Here is a 17,885-nt window from a genome sequence, read left to right as displayed (position 1 = left end):
GATGCTCATAATGGCAGAGCTTGACAGTCTGCACAGGTCTCACGTGCTCCTCTGTAGTTCCCAGCCTTTCCTGTGGTTAAGTTGGCCATATGACTAGGTTCTAACCAATAAAAGGTAGGCAGAAGTGATCTTTGACCTACTGACCATTTGCAGAGTGGTCATTTCCAAGTTATTTCTCTTCTAGTACTTAACAATCAGCCCAGACAACCCTCTGGGCTCTCCAAAGTGACCTTGAAGACAGATGTTTCAGCTGGTGTAAGCTCAAGGAAGCTCAGGAAACAACCAGCAGGTCTGAGCCTCCAGCCTTCAAGAAAACCCCCCGTTGTACATCAGACTGTCACTTGAGAAGGAGGTAGCTCTGTTTGTGTTTAAGTCCTTGAGATTTGAAAGTATATTTTGTAGAGCAACATAACCCATCCTACCTGAATTAATACAACTAGTAAGTGCTTACTATACACCAGGCACAGCTCTACATGCCTCACGTCTATTAGCTTTTTTCTAATGAGACAGACACATTAGCACGTAGTATAATGTCATGGTAACAGAATGATGCAGAAGTACAAACCTAAAATAGTCACTGAAACCCAAATTCACCGCACACATCCTACAGTATTTCTTCCCCGCTTCCTTTCCACTTTTCTAAATCTCACCCATCCCCTAGGAAGAAACAAGACGGCAAACAAAGGAAACAAAGGAAGAAGGAGTTCTAATTTGTGATTGTTTTATGTAAATGTGTGAATCCAATCCTGTCTGTTAAGAACTCCTTGGCTCCTGTGCACTCCTATCATCTCTCCTACTGGAATAAACAGGTAAATGAATCACTTTGCCTTCTCTAAATGCTGGCACCATTGCTGTGTATGTGGGTCTCTAGACCAAGAGATGGTAGATCTCATTTTCTGATGGTGTTCATGAGCTGTATTAGGATTATAGCACTTGTAACAAGCTACTGCCTCAACTGCTCATCTTGGCCCTTCCTACTGCAAAGGAAACTCAAGACCACCAAAGGATGAGAAACTAAGGAGGCTGTCAACAGCTCTCAACAATGAGCAGCAAGGATGTGGGAGTCTGTCCCTTTGCAAGGCACATAGTCCAATCTACTCTCACCGAGGAAGACACTAGCGAGCTGGAAAGGAGTTTGTATAGGTAATCCTAGAATAGACTGCCATGCAGAATTACTTAAGGACTAATACGTAAGTTATTTCTTGCACAGGCCAAGTTTGGGAACATGGTGGAAGTAGAGGATATATTTTTAGTCTAAAAAGGAAGCAAAAATCAAATGTTCCAAAGTGTGAGCAAAAATACCTCCAAGCAGGAGGAAGAAAGCCTCAGAACCTGGAGAGTGGAAGAAAGGAATACTTCTGCCGGCTTTGGTCATGGCATTGACTCATAAAAAATAAGACAGCATATAAGTGGTCAGAAGTATAGGAAAGTTCAAAACAAATTAAGAACTAAATGGCAAAAGGTTTCCATCATGGAAAACTGACAGTCTGCACAGGTATGCTGCTAAATGTTTAGCAACCAGCTCTACAAAACAAATTACGCATATATATATATATATATATATATATATATATATATATATATATTTATTACACATTTTACTAGGAATAAATGCTTAATTATTTTGATTGCTATCTATTCAGCAAAGAAGTTGCTCACATCATTGACTATGAGTTTAAATCTGACATGAATATTGGTTGCTATTTGCCTATACGTTAGCAAATAAGAAGAAAGTGAAACAAAGACATGTGAGAGCTTAAATAATTCATGAAAACGTGCATGACTTCTTTACTGAATCAGATAAAAGGTTTTAAATACTGGAAGAATATTTCCTTAGTTTTCCATGCTCTTCACAATGAAATAGCCACAGACACAACACACTTTAAAATTTAACCCATAGTATTACTGTTTTTCCATGACTTTCTTAAGACTAAACACTCAACAGAATAATAAATTGGGCCCCAATTGGTAGAGTGTGCTTACTTCTATGGTGTAAATACTGCCATAATAACTAATTTCAAGCTACCAACAAGATGTCAGCGGAGTTGGAAAGAGATACACAGTAGCATGCTATTTATATAATTATTTTCACCCCAAAGATTTACGGGATATAGATAACCATGGGCATAGAAAATAGTTCTTTTTATAATTAGTGGTCATAGGTAACCGCTACTGTCCCCCAAATTCCTAGTCCTCACGATCCTTTGGAATCTGATGGATTGAATCTGCTGGATTGAATCCGATCAATGCTTAGGTGGAATCTTTTGGGGGGCTGAGAACCACGAGAGGTCTTGATCTCTTCCAAGCACGGGAATGGTAGTTAGGGGAGAACATTCTTCTCTTTCTGGCCTCTAGGAATCTACCCTCCAACTTTTGCTTCTCCAAGGCCCTCTCTCTACTCCCAGGCTCCTAGCAAAATCTCAGCACAGACTTAAGCTTTCTTAGAGAGCTTTCCCCAAAAGAGCCTTTGAATTCCCCACACTTCCTTCCTGCTAACATTCCTGAGGCAAAGAAATTACCAAAACTGCCTACCATTTCAATGGGGGAAGGAAAAGAGAAGTCTGGAGAAATTACATAAATTCAATTCAAAAGTTTACCTCAACTCAGTAGTGTGTACAGCTGAATCAAGTCTTCAGTGTGAGTACCCACATGGAGCCACGTTTTCCCAGCCCATAAGGTTTTTGACTAGCAGCGCTTGGTGCAGTTCTTTTTCCTAATTAATTACTAAAATACCTGTGAAAACTCAACAAAAATATGAACATTTATAACCATCGCAGAGGAATAACCACGAAGGATAAGACCGATGCAGCAGAATAAAGGATTATAGTCATTGGTCAATATATCTTTTGCTGCATAAAACAAAGTAAACCCTCTGGTCTTACAAGAAAAAGAAAGGGGAAAAAAGATGAAGCCTCTGAAAAAATATTGTAGGAAAGAATGGAAGGAGATATAATACATAAAGTGTAACATAGCGCCTAGCACATTAAATGGGTGTCCACTGGTAGTAGTAATTACAATAGTCATTATAATAAAAATATCCAGAGGAAGATCATATCAGTGAATTTATTATCTATGAGTTTATTCACTAGAGGGACAAGGAAAAATTTTACACAACAATTTTGCATCTTTAATATAACAAAAAAAACCTTGACCTCTAAGATACAGGTTCAGAAAGCAATAAAGATAAGTAAAGGAAATATTCAAGATTTACAATGCAAAAGTAACTTTAAGAAACTGCTTAGAAGGCAAAAGTGCCACTGTAGAAAATAAAATTTGTGACATGGAATGCGGACTTGAGATTTCTTCTTAGATTGCAAGAAAAGAAGACAAAGGTATGAAAGTCATTAAAACTAAGAAAATGATAAATATAAAGGAATAAAGATTAGAAGTACAATTTTAAAACTACAGCTATTTCTGAGTGTGGCTGAGCTGCATAAACTTGCTACTTCAAACACACACACATTCTCTCTCTCTCCTTAGTATCAGAGAGAGGTCATTGAAACGAATTTAAATGGAGCTGTGAGGTAGGCAGAATAATGCCATCCACAAAGAAGTCTGCATCTTAATCCCTGGAACCTGTGAATATGGCAAAAGAGAATTAAGGATGCGGATGGAATTAAGGTTACTAACCAGCTGGCTTTAAAATAGGAAGATTATCCTAGATTATCTGGATGGGTCCAATGAAACCACGAGGGTCCCTAAACGTGGGAGAGGGAAGCAGGAGAGTCAGTGTCAAAGACATATGATGTTCCAAAGATTCAACTAGTCATTGCTAGCTTTGAAGAAGGAAATGAGCAAGAAGCAAGGAATGTGGGCAGCTTCCAAAAGCTGTAAAAGGCAAAAAACCAGCTTCTTCCTGAGAGGCCCCAAAAGGAAGCAGCACTGTACCCATTTTGTTTTTAGCCCAGTGAAACGCATTTCTTACCTCTGACCCCTAGAACAGTAAGATAATAAGTTTGTTTTGTTTTAAGCCATTACAGTTGGGGTAATTTGTTACAGCCCAATAGGAAACAAATACAGCTGGAATAAATTCTACATAGTACACAGGCTGTGCCTTTCATACTCATCCTCTACTCCTCCTTTTTACACTCACAAGATTGTCTTTCCGTCACATTCATTTTCTTTTTCTTTCTGCATCATTTTTACAAGAAGTATGTGATAAATCTTGAAGCCATTATGATGAAAACTTTCCAATACATACAAAGTGAACAGAAAAGTATAAGGAGCCCTCTTGTACCTACCACCCAGCTTCCATAATTATCAACATTTTGTCACTCTTGTTCCATCCAATCTCCACCCACTTCAACCCTCCCCACTCAAGCAATTTATAGATGCATATAGAATGTGCATACACGTATCTGAAACTTGGAATGTACAGTTCTTAGCTGCACATTATGATAAACAGATACATCCAAGTAACTCAGACCCCTAACATTTCTATCTTCCTAGAAAGTTCCCCAATGTTCCTTTCTCACTCCCAACACCCATTTTCCCATAAGTGGAACGTCCCCTTTTGATTTCAGCATGTCTGTTAGACCGATTCACGTTGTTACATGTCCAATAGTTCTTTCCTGCTTGGCATTGAATAGTATTTCCTTGCATAAATTCATTTTTCCATTTTCTTGTTGACGCACATTTGGTTTGGTTCCATTTTTTGGCTACTGTGAATAAAGCTGCTATGAACATTTTTGTACAAGCCTTTTTGTGCACGATATATTTTTATTTCTCTTAGATAAATCTGTATGACTGGAATTGCTAGACCAAAGGGGAGGTGTATGTTTAACTTTATAAGAAACTGCCAAATATTTTTCCAAAGTGGTCATACTATGTACATTTCTATCAGTAGTGCCTGGGAGTTCTGGTTGCCTCACATGATTGCCAAACTTGGTTTTGTCAGTCTTTTTAAGGCTTGCAGTTTTAGTGAAGATACAGTGTTATCTCATTGTGGTTTTAATTTGCATTCCCTTGATGACTAATAACATTGAGCACTGTATGTGTTCTTTGGCTATATATATATATATATATATCTCCTTTGTGTAGTGTTTGTTTGAATTTTTAACTGAATTGTGTCTTAGTCCATTTGGCCTGCTATAACAAACTACCATAAATTGTGTAGCTTATAAAGACAGAAATTTCTCACAGTTCTGGAGGCTGGGAAGTCCAAGATCAAGGTGCCAGCATGGTCTTGTTCTGGTCAGTGCGAGTCTGCTTTCTGGCTCATAAATGGCTGTCTTTTTTTGCTGTAACTTCACAGTGTGGAAAAGTTAGGGAGCTATGTGAGGTCTCCTTTATAAGAGGCTAATCCCATTCATGAGGGCTCCCCCCCATGATTTAGGCCCCCCAAGTCCCTTAATTCCAACAAAATGGCCCTTAGTACATTCAAACGAAACAGGTTGTTTATCTTATTACTGAGTTGTAAGAATTTCTTAGCTATTCTGGACATGTAAACATTGCCAGATAAATATTCTAAAAATATCTTCTCCAAATTTGATGTCTGTATATTAAATTTTCTCAGTGTTATTTCATGAGCAGAAGTATTTTAGTTTGATAAAGTCCAATTTATCAATTTTAATTTTGTGGTATTATGTTCTGCAACCTAAGAAATCTTTGTCTACTCCCAAGTTGCAAAGATATTCTATATTTTCTTCAAGATATTTATAGGTTTTATTGTTACTTTTAGGGCTATGTCCCAGCTTATATAATTTTTGTTTATGTATACTAATTTTTGTATATAAGTTTATATTAAATTTTATGTATAACATGTTTGGGGTATATTTTCCCATATAAATATTCAATTGTTCTCATGTCGTTTATTAAAAAGACTTCTATATTGCTTTGGTGCTTTTGTCAAAAACCAGTTGACTGCACAAATGGAGATCTATTTCTGAACCCTCTAATTTGGTCCCTTGATTTATTTGTTCTTATCCCAATACTATACTGTCTTGATTATATTGTTAAGTCTTCAAGTCAGGTGGTTATAAAAACCCTAGTTTTGTTCTTTGTTTTGGATATTCTAGGCACTTTGCATTTCTATATACATTTTAGAATATTTTGTTAATTTCTACAATATGTACCTGCTGAAATTATGTTGGGAATGGGTTGAATATATAGACCAGCTTGGTTCTAATACCTTGGCAGCCTACTAAGCAAACCAAAATTTAAGCCTATAAATGCATTAAGATTAAGGAAGCAATTATGATGAATTACTGAACTCTACATCTGAAATAAATGATGTACTATATGTTGGCTAATTGTATTTAAATTTAAAAAAACAAAGCAATGCCTAAGGCAGCCAATCACAGTCAACTAGACTTTCCCAAATAAGGCAAGCACGTAAGATACAGCCAATCAAATAATATCCTTTCATTGCTTCCCTGTCTTCTCTATAAAGTCTTGTCCCTGGGTCCTGTTGATAGAGCACTAGTAACCAATTCTGGCTTGGCACTGCTTAATTCAAATCAATTTTTGATCAAATAAATGCTTACAATTTTTATTATGCTTCAGTTTATCTTTTAACGATGTTGATTCCAATCTTTCACTATTTCATACAATGCAAAAATAAATATCATGCATTTGTCTTTGCACATGTAGGAATGGTTCAGTAGGCTAAATGCCTAGAAGTAGAATTAAAAAAAAAAAAAAAAAAAAAAAAAAGGGCTTTGTGAAATGTAAAGGTAACCCATATATGAAAGGAGTTACCATTGTTTGGTTTCCCTTATTTTTTTCTAAAACAACTGGGAAGTAACAGTAACAAAGGAATTTTTGCACAACTCTGCAATCTCGGAAAAAGCTACGGTTTGCACAGGTCAGTATAGCAAGTTCCTATCTGGACCTGCCATTAAAACAGTAACCACAATAAATATAATAAAGAAAATCCCCAGAGTCCTGCATTTGGGGAGTTTACTACCAATGGCTGGGTCTAATACTGGGCTCTGTTGTCAAGCATATGGGTACTGATTTAGGATTCTGATGATTAAGGGAAAAGGAATTGGGGGGGATGCCCTTGCAGTGAAGAGGGGCGTACAGGGCCCTTTGATTTTGGTCCTGATTAAGCCACTAGTCTTCATTACCTTTCACAGGCCACACCCCTTTTATGGGCCCTACACAAGAGTTTTAAGGGAAAACTGTATTTAAAGTCATAGAACTGGTTCATATTAGGTAGGGAGAGAATGAAGACAGAGAAGGAAAGGGGCCCAGGATCTCTGAGATCTGGAACCTTCCTACGCTGAGAATTTCGGGAGAGGAAGAAGCAGCAAAGGAGAATGGGGAGCAGCAGCTTCTGGAAAAAAGGAGAACGTTATGTCCCCAAAACCCAGAGAGGGAAGCCAACTAAAAAGGAGAGTGCTGAGCACCCAACATTCTACGCTGAATGTTGATAATATGGAATTGTTGGAGGCTTTGACACGAGCCATTTCAACAAATTAGTGGGATTACAAGCCAAATGAAAGCCATTTAAAAAGTGAAGAAACAAAAAAAAAAATCATTTTTGATGCCTTTATAAAGCGCACAAACTTATTCCAAACCCACGGCTGATCTAATTGATCTGAGCCCTTCTCGGATGTGACCTTCAGAAGATTCTAAAGCACTTAACCGATCCATGACTCCTCTTGCTTCCCAAGATTGTTCTTAAAGTGCTTTGTAAACAAGGGCACCGAACAAAAGAGTGGGGCAACCATTGGTTTTTATTATTCTATTACACTATTACCATATTCATTTGGTACTACATAGGCTCCTCCATGCTCCCTCAATATCTAAACTTTCTTAAATCGGTAGCCACCCAGTGAGAATTTATCAATCCGCTTTCCTCGCCTTACACTTTGCCAGTCCCTGCTCAACTCTCAACTCCTCACGTCTCCAAATCTCTGACCTGGGAAACTGAAATTTCGCTAATTCCAACCCGGAAACAAAGAGGAAGGGAAAGGGTGAGGGAAAGCGGAAAGTGTTTGTTTCCTCTGGAGGCTCTGAGCACGGGCACCACTCCTCTCCGGACCGTTTGTGCTGCTCTCCTAGGAAGGGTGGAGGGTGCTTGTTTTTCTGACGGACGGAGTACGGGTGCCGGGCGGGATCTCGCGGAAGTCCATGCGCCATTGGGAGGGCCGCAGTGGCTGCTCTGTGCCCTTGTTGCCGAGGGCTTCTTCCTGGGTCATTCCTGGAGCAAGGGCCGGACGGGGGCTGACACCAGGGCTCCCGCGTGGCCCTGTCGGCGCCTGTGTGACCTCCTCGCCGGCGGGATGTGGCGACTACGCCGGGCCGCCGTGGCCTGGTAAGTGTGGGCTCCGAGCTGGCCCCGTTATTTCTGGGGCCTCCGAAAAACCGAGTTATTTCATCACTACCTCCAGAATGTGCACATAAGTTACAGGCCAGGCGGAGGGCGGTTCGAGGATTCCGGGGTATTTTTGAGGAGCCGCAGTTACAGGAGCCCTGACCGGGCTTACCTGAAGTGCCGGCTGCAGTACTGGCCCTTGTTCCTGTTCCTGTGCCACTCGAAGATTCTGGGCCCCTTTCAGTCTTGGCCTGTCTCTGTTGTCCTTTTGTCCCTGCTCCTTTCACCTTTCTGTCCTTGCTGTTATCGCTGTCTCTGGTTGCTTCTTGTTTCTGCCCTCTACCTCCCGGCCTCTGGCTTTATTCATGTGTCACCCTCTCCGCCTCTCTCTTAACTCTTTTTCTTCTACCTCCGCGCCAGGTGTACATTGCTCTTGCGGGTACTCGTTTTTCTCCCAGAATGAAGAGGACTCTGTCTCTTGTTCTAATCCGCTGAGTAGACTTGCTTTGGAGTCAGATCTGGGCAGTGACGCAAATGGTGTCAGAGATGGTGATTAGAGATGCCCTCTTAATAGCAGCTTTTCAGTGTTTAGGGAGGAAGACTTACTTTGGATGCAAAGTGGTGAATATAGCACCAACTTTCTAATCACACCGTTATTGCTGCCCTGACCTGGTTTAATCCCAAGTAAAAAAGCTTAGAATCTTCTCATTTCTGTGGGTTACTATATACATTTTAATAAGATTTAAATTTGACTTTATCTTCACACGTATTTGTGTTCTAATATCCTTAGATGTTTTCAACCTTAACTCATTGTTGCAGGTTTTTGGTAAGAAGTAATATGCATCAAATAAGGTTGGAAAAACTTGGTTTTCCCAAATTAGCCTCTAAACACTCATCTTGAATTTTTTCCAGAACGTTGTTTAAAGTGTGTAGGTAATTTATAGTTTTTATAAGGAATGGAATCCAAATTTTTATGAAAGTTGAGTCTAAATTTAGAACTGGGTGACATTCAATAGTTATAGTCAGTTAGAATAATTGAATAGTTATTTCTAATTTTATGGAATTTGAGTTTCTGAGTAAATCCACAGCCCTTGATACTGCAGTAAATTATTTACTACCTTTTTATTTCTACTCCTGACTGTTCCCTGAAGAAACATATCTACTTTTATTTAAATAAAAAGGAAAAAAAATTGAGCTTAACAACAGACTAATAACTGATACTTCTTTGTTCAGGTGGATGCTGTTGTGCTAAATTGTTTCTTAAGTTACTATGGACTCCATAGAGTCATGGCTTAAAAGTGTTTATGTTGATAGCACAGTTTAGCTCCCCTGCAGAAGAAGAGATTTGGAAGGTCAGAAGCCTCAAGCTGTGGAATTTGTCTTCTGCTGTATTTCTTCTGCATGTTTGTTATGAAGGAGTACATTTAAATTCCCATTCTTAAACAGATAGGAACATAAACATTTTTTGATAGAACATATCTAAATACATACTAACATTTAAGATCAGTGACCAGCATTTATTTAGGTGCAATAAATGGTTGTGTAAATTTGTTGAAAAATAAAATTCGTATTAGGAGATGGTATATAGGTTAAAAGAGATGGTAGTTGAGAGAGAATACATGATTTGGGGAGTCATGATGGGGGGGTTTGTTTTACAACACATTGATTTTTAGTTTGGCCAAATATAGAAATCTACATTCAAAATACTTTTCCTTCAGAACGGTAAAGGCATTGCTACGTTTTTTTCTAGCATCCTTTGTTAATAATACAGACTCTCAAGGCAGTCTGATTTTTGTGTCTTTGTAGGTATCCTGTTCTTCTCTTCACGGAAGCTTTCAGGATCTTGGCCTTATCTTTAATTTCTCAAGGCTTTTCTTTGACAAAGGTGTGGGTCCCCCCACCTCAGCCTCTACCCCAAATCTGGCTTGGTACTAATGGGCCTTTCTGTTAAAAAGATTCTTCAGTTCTGGGAAGTTTTTCTTCTTTCTTTATTTTCTTCCTTTCATTTTTCCTCTTCTTTTTGTTTTTAGACTCCTGTTAGATAACTTGGTCTTCTTCGATTGATTCTGTATGTCCATGATGTGCAAAATATGATCTGTGCTTCTCATGCGTTTGAAAAAAAAAAATATGCCACAATATGTGTATATACACACTTATTTTTAAGTTATATATATATATATCTGTACTAATTAATTATTTACATTATAATTCTGCCCTAACATAATCTTGAAGGATGATATACAAAAAAATAATGTATCTGGAAGCTTTGGTACTTTCTTCCTGAAACCCAGTGAGTCATTTTGTGTATTCTATGGAACGCGTTCCATACACATTCCAACTTTGAATACCACTTCTTTGAGTCACTTAACTTTTTTCTCATGGTTTCCACCTTTTTTCTTTATGTTGTAAGTTCCCAAGAATTTCCTTAATACATTTTCTGGTGTTGCTATTCATTTTTTTTTATTGGCTATTACATCTTTAATTTCCATGAATTCCTTTCAAACATTTATTAAACTCTTAAAGACATGTTTAATTCAATTAACTTTGTAGTAACATTTTAGCAATAGGACTGCTTGGGTCTGGAGTTTATCTGTTTGGATATATATTTGGATTAACTCCTTGCTTGAAAAAAGGAAACAGCTTTTGAGGGATAGAGGACTACTCATTGATACATTAGCAGAGGTTAGTGCAGTTAATGTTGAAATGACATTTATTGAGCATTTACTCTGTGGTCATTGCTAGGTTCTTCCACCTTTTGTTTTGTTTTGGCTATTCTCCCAATAACGTATGTTCACCCAGCAAATTTATCAAGCATCTACTACTTGGAAGCACCGGGCTAGGCTTTAGAAATACGATGATAAGCAAAACAGGACCTCCCTGGCCTTATGAAGATTGCAGTTTACTGGTAGAGACAAATATTAATCCAATAATTCCACTATTGTGTAATACTAATTTTATGTGCACTGAGGAAAAAGTACAGGGAGCTAAGAACTGTCGCAAGGGACTCGAATTAGAATGTAGGTTCCGGGAGAGGAGGGAATGCTGTGGTGAAACCATTTGTGACCAGAGTTAACAGAAGTAATGGGAGGTAAGTAGGTAGAAGAGTTTGTCCAAGCACAGTGGGTATCAGGGCCCTGAGATGGAAGGACTATGGCACAATGGAGGAGCTAGATGAAAACTGGTCTGGGTGGAGCTTGGAGGTGAGAGGGAGAGAGGAAGGATTAGACCATGGAGGGCTTTACAGACCAGGAATTTGGGTTTTATTCTGAATGTAGGAGGAGACATTGGGGAGATTTATGCAGGTGAGTGACAGTTATCAGATTTACATTTCAGAAGAGTGCTCTGGTTGTGCTGTGGAGAATACCTCAGTTGAGACTGTTACAGCAGCCCAGGTAAGGAATGGTGGTAGTGGAGATGGGAGAAATAGAAGATTCAAGATCTATGTCGGAAGTAGAATTAACAGAACTTGAGGATGAGGAAGGTATCAAGAATAAGCCCCAAATTTGTGGCTTATGGGACTGGACAGGTATTTGCCCTTTCCTGAGATAGGAACTACTAGAGTGTGGTCAGGGTTTGGAGGGACGGAGGAAAGATAACACGGATTTGGATATTTGAGGTACTTTTTGATATCTAAGGGGTGATGTGCAGTGGGCAGTTGGACACAAGGGTCGGAAGCTTAACTATTTGTATTAGACATATAAGTTTTGAGAAACATGAGTATGTATATGGTAATTGAGGAAGTGGGTGTGGATAAGATTGCCTAGGAAGAGTAAATAGAATGAGAAGAGAAGTGACTTTATGTCTAAGTCCCATGAACTCCCAACATTTGAAAGGTAGCTGTGGTGGGGTGCATGGGTGGCTCAGTTGGTTGAGTATCTGATTCTTGATTTTGGCTGGGATGGTGATCTCCAGGTCCTGGGATCAAGCCCGTGTTGGGCTGCGATTCTCTCTCCTTCTGCCCCACCCCCCACGCTCACAAGCTCTCTCTGTCTCTCTCTCTCTCTCTAAAATTAAAAAATAAAAAATAAATTAAAAAAGGGTAGTTGGGGAGGAGGTGCCTGAAAAAGAGTGGCCAGTGAGTAGCAGTAAAGCTACTGACTGTCGGTGTAAAGGGAGTTCCAACAAGGAGGGGGTGTTAACACTGTCAGATATTGCTGAGAGAGAGAAAATGAGAATTGATAAAACAAATGCCAATTGGAAGGTGTCAGGACACTCAGTAAGGGCTGTTTTGCTGAAGTGATACCGATGGAAGTCAAGTTGGTTTGGCTTGTAACAAAATAGAGCAGGAAACCGGCTTCTTTTTTTTCTCTCTTCTTTAAATTGAGAGAGACTTGACTAGTGATTCCTGAAAAGGCAGAAAGAATTCAGAGGAAATGGAGGGATTTGCCTTCGAAGGGAAGAGGAGTACTTACTGTAATCTCACAGGGCTTAGGGCTTGTGCAGAGAGGGGCAGCTAGAGGGGGGTGGGTGTAGATGCAGTAGGAAGCAACGGCATGTCTCTTGATGGCTTCCATTTTCTCCAGAAAATTGCAGGAAGTATGGGGAGAATGTGGGAGGGTAGAAGAGGGTGGGGAACATCTGAAATAGTCCTAGGAGAGTGTGGAAGAATGAATTGGTAAAGAAAGTAAGATTCTCAGGCGTTCTTAGAGGCCTACGTGAGATGTCTGTCCAGTGGGTTCAGTTTTCTTCAGTAGTGCTTCATTCCCTTGGTACAGGCTTAAAGTGATAATAAGGTGCATCTAGGGTTTGTATTTTGCCAGACAAGTGTAACCAAAAGCCAGAGGGCAATTGAGTTTAGAGTATTTGCAAAAGAGTCCTTGAAACTATGAACTATGAACTATTTATAAGGTGGGTAAGTAGGTAAATAGATAAGGTGAAGACTAATACGTTAAGAAGAAGAAAGAAGGATCCATGACTTGGTTGTTCCAGTAGGATCAAAGATGGTTGTAGTGAAGGGGATTATGGTCTGGGAAGAAGATACTTGAATTGGTGATTATTGACAATAACTCTGATGTAGCTATTATCCCATTTTAACAAATTTTAAAAAACTGAGTCTTCGGTAAGTTCATAATTTGCCCTTGATTGCACACAAGTAAGCAGTGAAACTGCAGATGGAACCAGAGTTTACCTGGCTCAAAACACTAAGTGGCTCCAAGGATGGAGTTGAAAGAAGTTTGAGCTAAATGTTATGGAATTGTGGGCTCTTCCCCCCAAGTTGGTTTGGCTCTTGATTTTTTTTTTTTATCTGTAATTGGTAGTATTAGTCTCCCAGCGAAAACGTCAGATTACTATTTACTCTTTTCCCTTGTCTCCCATGTCCAGTCTGTCATTCTGGTCTCTACCTATCCCTTTCCTTTGTCAGTGCTGCCACCTCACCTCACTCTAGTGTCTTCTCTTATATCTGCACAACTGATATACAATCACCGTATGACTCCCCAAATTACCAAAAGCTGGGTGGCTTCAACAGTAGACATTCATTTCCCACAGTTCTGGAGGCTGAGAGCTCCAAGATTAAGGTGCCAGCATATTTGGTGTATGGTGAGGACTTGCTTCCTGGTTCATAGATGGGCATCTTTTTTCTGTGTCCTCACGTGACAGAGAGTGAGCGAGAGAGAGAGATGTGTGCTCTTCATCTCCTTATAAGGGCCCCGGTCCCAACACAGGGGCTCCATGTCTGGGACCACATATAAAGCAGATTACTTCCCAAAGGCCTCACCTCCAAATACTTCATGTTGAGAATTAGGCTCCATATATAAATTTGGGGGGGACACAAATATTCAGATTATTGCACATTGCCTTTAGTATCATCTTTTATTACTCTTTAATCTTATTCTTCTCAGAAACTTTCAGTCAGGTGCCTTATATATAGTTAATGATTTTTCCTTAATTTCTGTCCCTGGGCTATCTCAGGATCCTGAGACCTAGAGGAGAAGCCAAAGAATAGCTGTTCTAAGCTGTTGGAATTTTTGTGCTTAAAAGCAGGTTTTTGTTCATTTTGTTTCCAATTTCCCTGACAGCGAACAGCAGTTAATAAAATAAGTGAATGAGAGGGCAGGCTCTGGAGTCCCACTGCCTGGGTTTGAATCCTTCTATCTGTGTGGACTTGGGCAAGTTATTCATGTGTGTGCCACCTTTTCCTCGTTGGTAGAACGGAGGTAATACTGGTATTTTCGCCATAGGATTGTTAGCAGGATTACAGGAGGTAGCACATGCTGCAGCAGTGCCTGGCACGTAGTGAATGGCTAGGAGATACGAGGTACAGTATGACGCAGTGTGAGTGGCCCCGTGCGCGCGTGTGTGTTTTCTCTTGGGTATGTTGCTCTTTTTATATCCTTTCCTTTGCATTGTTACCCAGTCTGATCTTTGTCCCATGCTGATTTTTTTTTAGTGAGGTCTGCCAGTCCTTAGTGAAGCATAGCTCTGGAATCAAAGGAGGCTTGCCGCTACAAAAACTGCATCTGGTTTCACGAAGTACTTATCATTCACATCATCCTACCTTAAAGCTTCAAAGACCCCAATTCAGGACGTCATTTCATCAGTTCTCCTCTTTAACTAACCTTCCCTTACGTAAATTGAAACTTTCTCCAATTAAATATGGCTACCAGCCATGCAGGAATTTTTGGCCAGCGAGATTAGCTGCAAGACTCTTAAAACTTCGATATCTCATACTAGGATCTGCTGTTGGGGGTGGCTATACAGCCAAAAAGGTGAGTCTAATTTCCACTGCTTTTTCACTTATTTTTAGCATGACTATTTGAAGGTTTTATAGCGCAAATCATTTTTCTTTAGTCCAATAGAATATAGATATTTAAAAATCTAAATACAATTAGATCTTTATTGTGTGTCTCTATCATGTGCTAAATTGTTTTAATGGTGCTAATAGAAAAATGCTCTTTGAATCCTATACTTACAAGAGATGAGAATGGCCTAGTGGAAGGAGCACTGGGCTGGGGTGAGGTCACCTAGGTTTGATTTTCAGCTTGCCAATTTAGAACTCAGGAGAGTAGGTGGCATGCTAGCACAACCACTTTTTGGCAGCTTTGGGAGCAGAGGCAAGGTGTCCTGACCCCTCGTTTTGTCTTGTGTTCCACAGTATTGCTTAAAGCCAAATCATGGAACCTGTTTGAAATAAGACTGTCTTTTGAAGTTTTACATTTTCCATATTTTGTAAAGGAACATTTACATATTTTGTATGCTTGCCAGCTAATTTGTTTTTAGAAGAGCTGAGGCTACTTTGTTTCTAAAATATTTAAACATAATACATCATTTGTAGTAGATGAGCATGTTTTAATTAGATAAATTAAGGTAGTTTTTCTTTATTTTTGTATGACATTCAGAGCATTCAGTTGGCATACTTTCTTTTCTTTTAGACTTTCGATCAGTGGAAAGATATGATACCTGACCTTAGTGACTATAAATGGATTGTGCCTGACATCGTGTGGGAGATTGATGAGTATATCGATTTAGGTTTGTATTCAACGTTAAACTGTTTCTTGGTAGTATCTTTGGGAAAGAGAAATAGTGGTATTGAGATAGTTTCTTCACTCATGAGCTTACTGTGTAGCAGTTTTATTTGAATGATAAAAGTAATAGAATATCAAAGAAAAAATTGATAGGAAAAAAATAACGCCTCACCCATCACTCTCACATAGCCACCGCTATCCTTATGGACATTTTCTTTTAATTGTAGGTAGTCTGTGTGTGTGGTTAATATTTTAGATCATACACTTTGGTTTCTTAATCTTTTGCTGCCTAATAAATTTGTCAGCTAAGCAGCCTTCCTAGACTTCACTTTCAGTGTTGTGTATTGTTACCCAGAACAGATGCACCATGACCCACCTAACTAGTTAATTTTGACTGGATCCCTTGGTTATCTCTACTTTTTGTAACCAGGTCCCTAAAAGTGTGCTAGTGTCCATAGTAATTTCTCCCCATACTCAGCCACTGTTCCCCTTTTTCTGTAACAGGTAGATGAGAAAAAAGTATGTTTAATAGTTCTGATTGCCAAAATTAAGTTACAGTAATTAAAAAAAAATTTTTTTTTGAATGAAATTCTTTTCCTCAGCCTCTTTTTTTAGACTTTGTCTAATTTCTTAGCCTAGGTGTGTATGGGGGTGGAATTAATCTCTTTATGTACTTATTCACACGGCATTTTCTTAAAGATAAAACTGTGCTGCACCGACAGAGGAACCTGCAGGAATTTGAAGCATTCTTTCAGTATTTTCCTAATATTCACGTGGAGAGTTTTCTACTTTGATGTATTTGCCAGCACCACAGCGTGGGGCTGAGGGTCTGGATTCTGAAGCTGGCCTGGCTAGGCTTGAAGCCCGACTCCCCACTTCTTTGTTGTGTGGGCAGGTCCAGCTATTGAACCTCAGTGCCTCAGTTCCTCACCTGTAAAGTGGAGTTGATGATAACTATTATGTAGGGTTGCTATGAAGATTAAACAGGTGAATGCTTGTATAGCAATAGAACAATATCTGACATATATTCTTACTTTGAGAATATTTATGTGTTTTGGTCTTCTGCAGAGAAAATTAAGAAAAGCCCGTCCTAATTCAGAAGATACTGTAAAGTTGTACCAAACTTCGACAAAATTGTTGAGTGTTTATAAACAAAAATAAATACTCTGACCATTTTATAAATAAAACTAGCAAAAATAAAACCAAAGCTTGCCTTGGGCTCTTAAACAGTTATTTCCAAATGGTAACAAGTGTGAATTTTCTGAAGGTTTGTGAAAGGACAGAGACAAGTAATGGAATTCTGTTTCTGAATTTGAACTGAGATTTCATTACTTTTTTTGAGTTTGGACCAGGTGTTACAGGAGGCGTTTTTCTCTTTTTTCTTTGATTCTTGGCCTCTTCGCTGTGACTTTCTCCTTAAAAGTACTTCTGATTCCAATACAGTGTTAACATTGTTAATATAGTGCTTCTGTTTCAAGGCATTTAACTTATAGATCAAGGTGTCCCTCTAAGCCAGACATCTGGTGAGTCTTTTTAAACAAATTTCATGGCTTATGAAATTATCCTCAGAATTACACGTTGTTTCAGATACATGTAGCAGCTGTGGTTGTAATAGGGGAAAAAATGGAAAAATATTTAAATTTATGTATGATGATATTTATATATGATGTTATTTAAATATTATCAGTGTTTTAATAGTGAAATTCTGATTTTGAAAATTTTTTTTCGTCTTCTAACAGAGAAAATTAGAAAAGCGCTTCCTAATTCAGAGGACCTTGCAAAATTGGCACCTGACTTTGATAAGATTGTCGAAAGCCTCAGCTTATTAAAGGACTTTTTCACCACAGGTAAGGAAGGACCTGTTTGATCTCACTTAAAATGCCAGAAACCCCAGAGGAAAAATACCAAGATGTATTCATTTGTTGATTCCTGTCTTTTAAATGAAAACATGTAGTACAAATGAAAGACAGATTTTTGAAAAAAAGACTGTACACAAAGTTTTGGTGCTCAGTGGTTTTAAATTTTGGTTAGTGCAACGAAATGAAAATTTTTAAGAGCTTAAACATGCGTGGCTTTAGTCAATGAGGGAAAAAAATATCTCTTGTTCCTGACAAGTAGATGAGACTTCCTATGTGCTTGCTTTTCATAATTGGTTAGAA

At 38.8% G+C, this 17,885-nt stretch overlaps 1 protein-coding gene across 1 annotated transcript in view; it reads left to right on the top strand.

Moving 5' to 3' along the window:
* The first annotated feature begins 8,045 nt into the window (after positions 1–8,045).
* The window catches only part of OPA1 (OPA1 mitochondrial dynamin like GTPase), an 84,049-nt gene continuing 74,209 nt past the window's right edge, over positions 8,046–17,885 (top strand). Inside the window, 4 exon segments of the mRNA XM_040621446.1 lie at positions 8,046–8,263; positions 14,652–14,970; positions 15,634–15,730; positions 17,466–17,573. Of these exon segments, the coding sequence (XP_040477380.1) occupies positions 8,232–8,263; positions 14,652–14,970; positions 15,634–15,730; positions 17,466–17,573 (556 nt within the window). The 5' untranslated portion in view covers positions 8,046–8,231.

Source organism: Ursus maritimus, unplaced genomic scaffold (assembly GCF_017311325.1).
Source record: "Ursus maritimus isolate PB19 unplaced genomic scaffold, ASM1731132v1 scaffold_4, whole genome shotgun sequence".
NCBI classification, from domain to species: Eukaryota; Metazoa; Chordata; class Mammalia; order Carnivora; family Ursidae; genus Ursus; species Ursus maritimus.
This window is presented reverse-complemented; position numbering and strand designations above follow the sequence as displayed.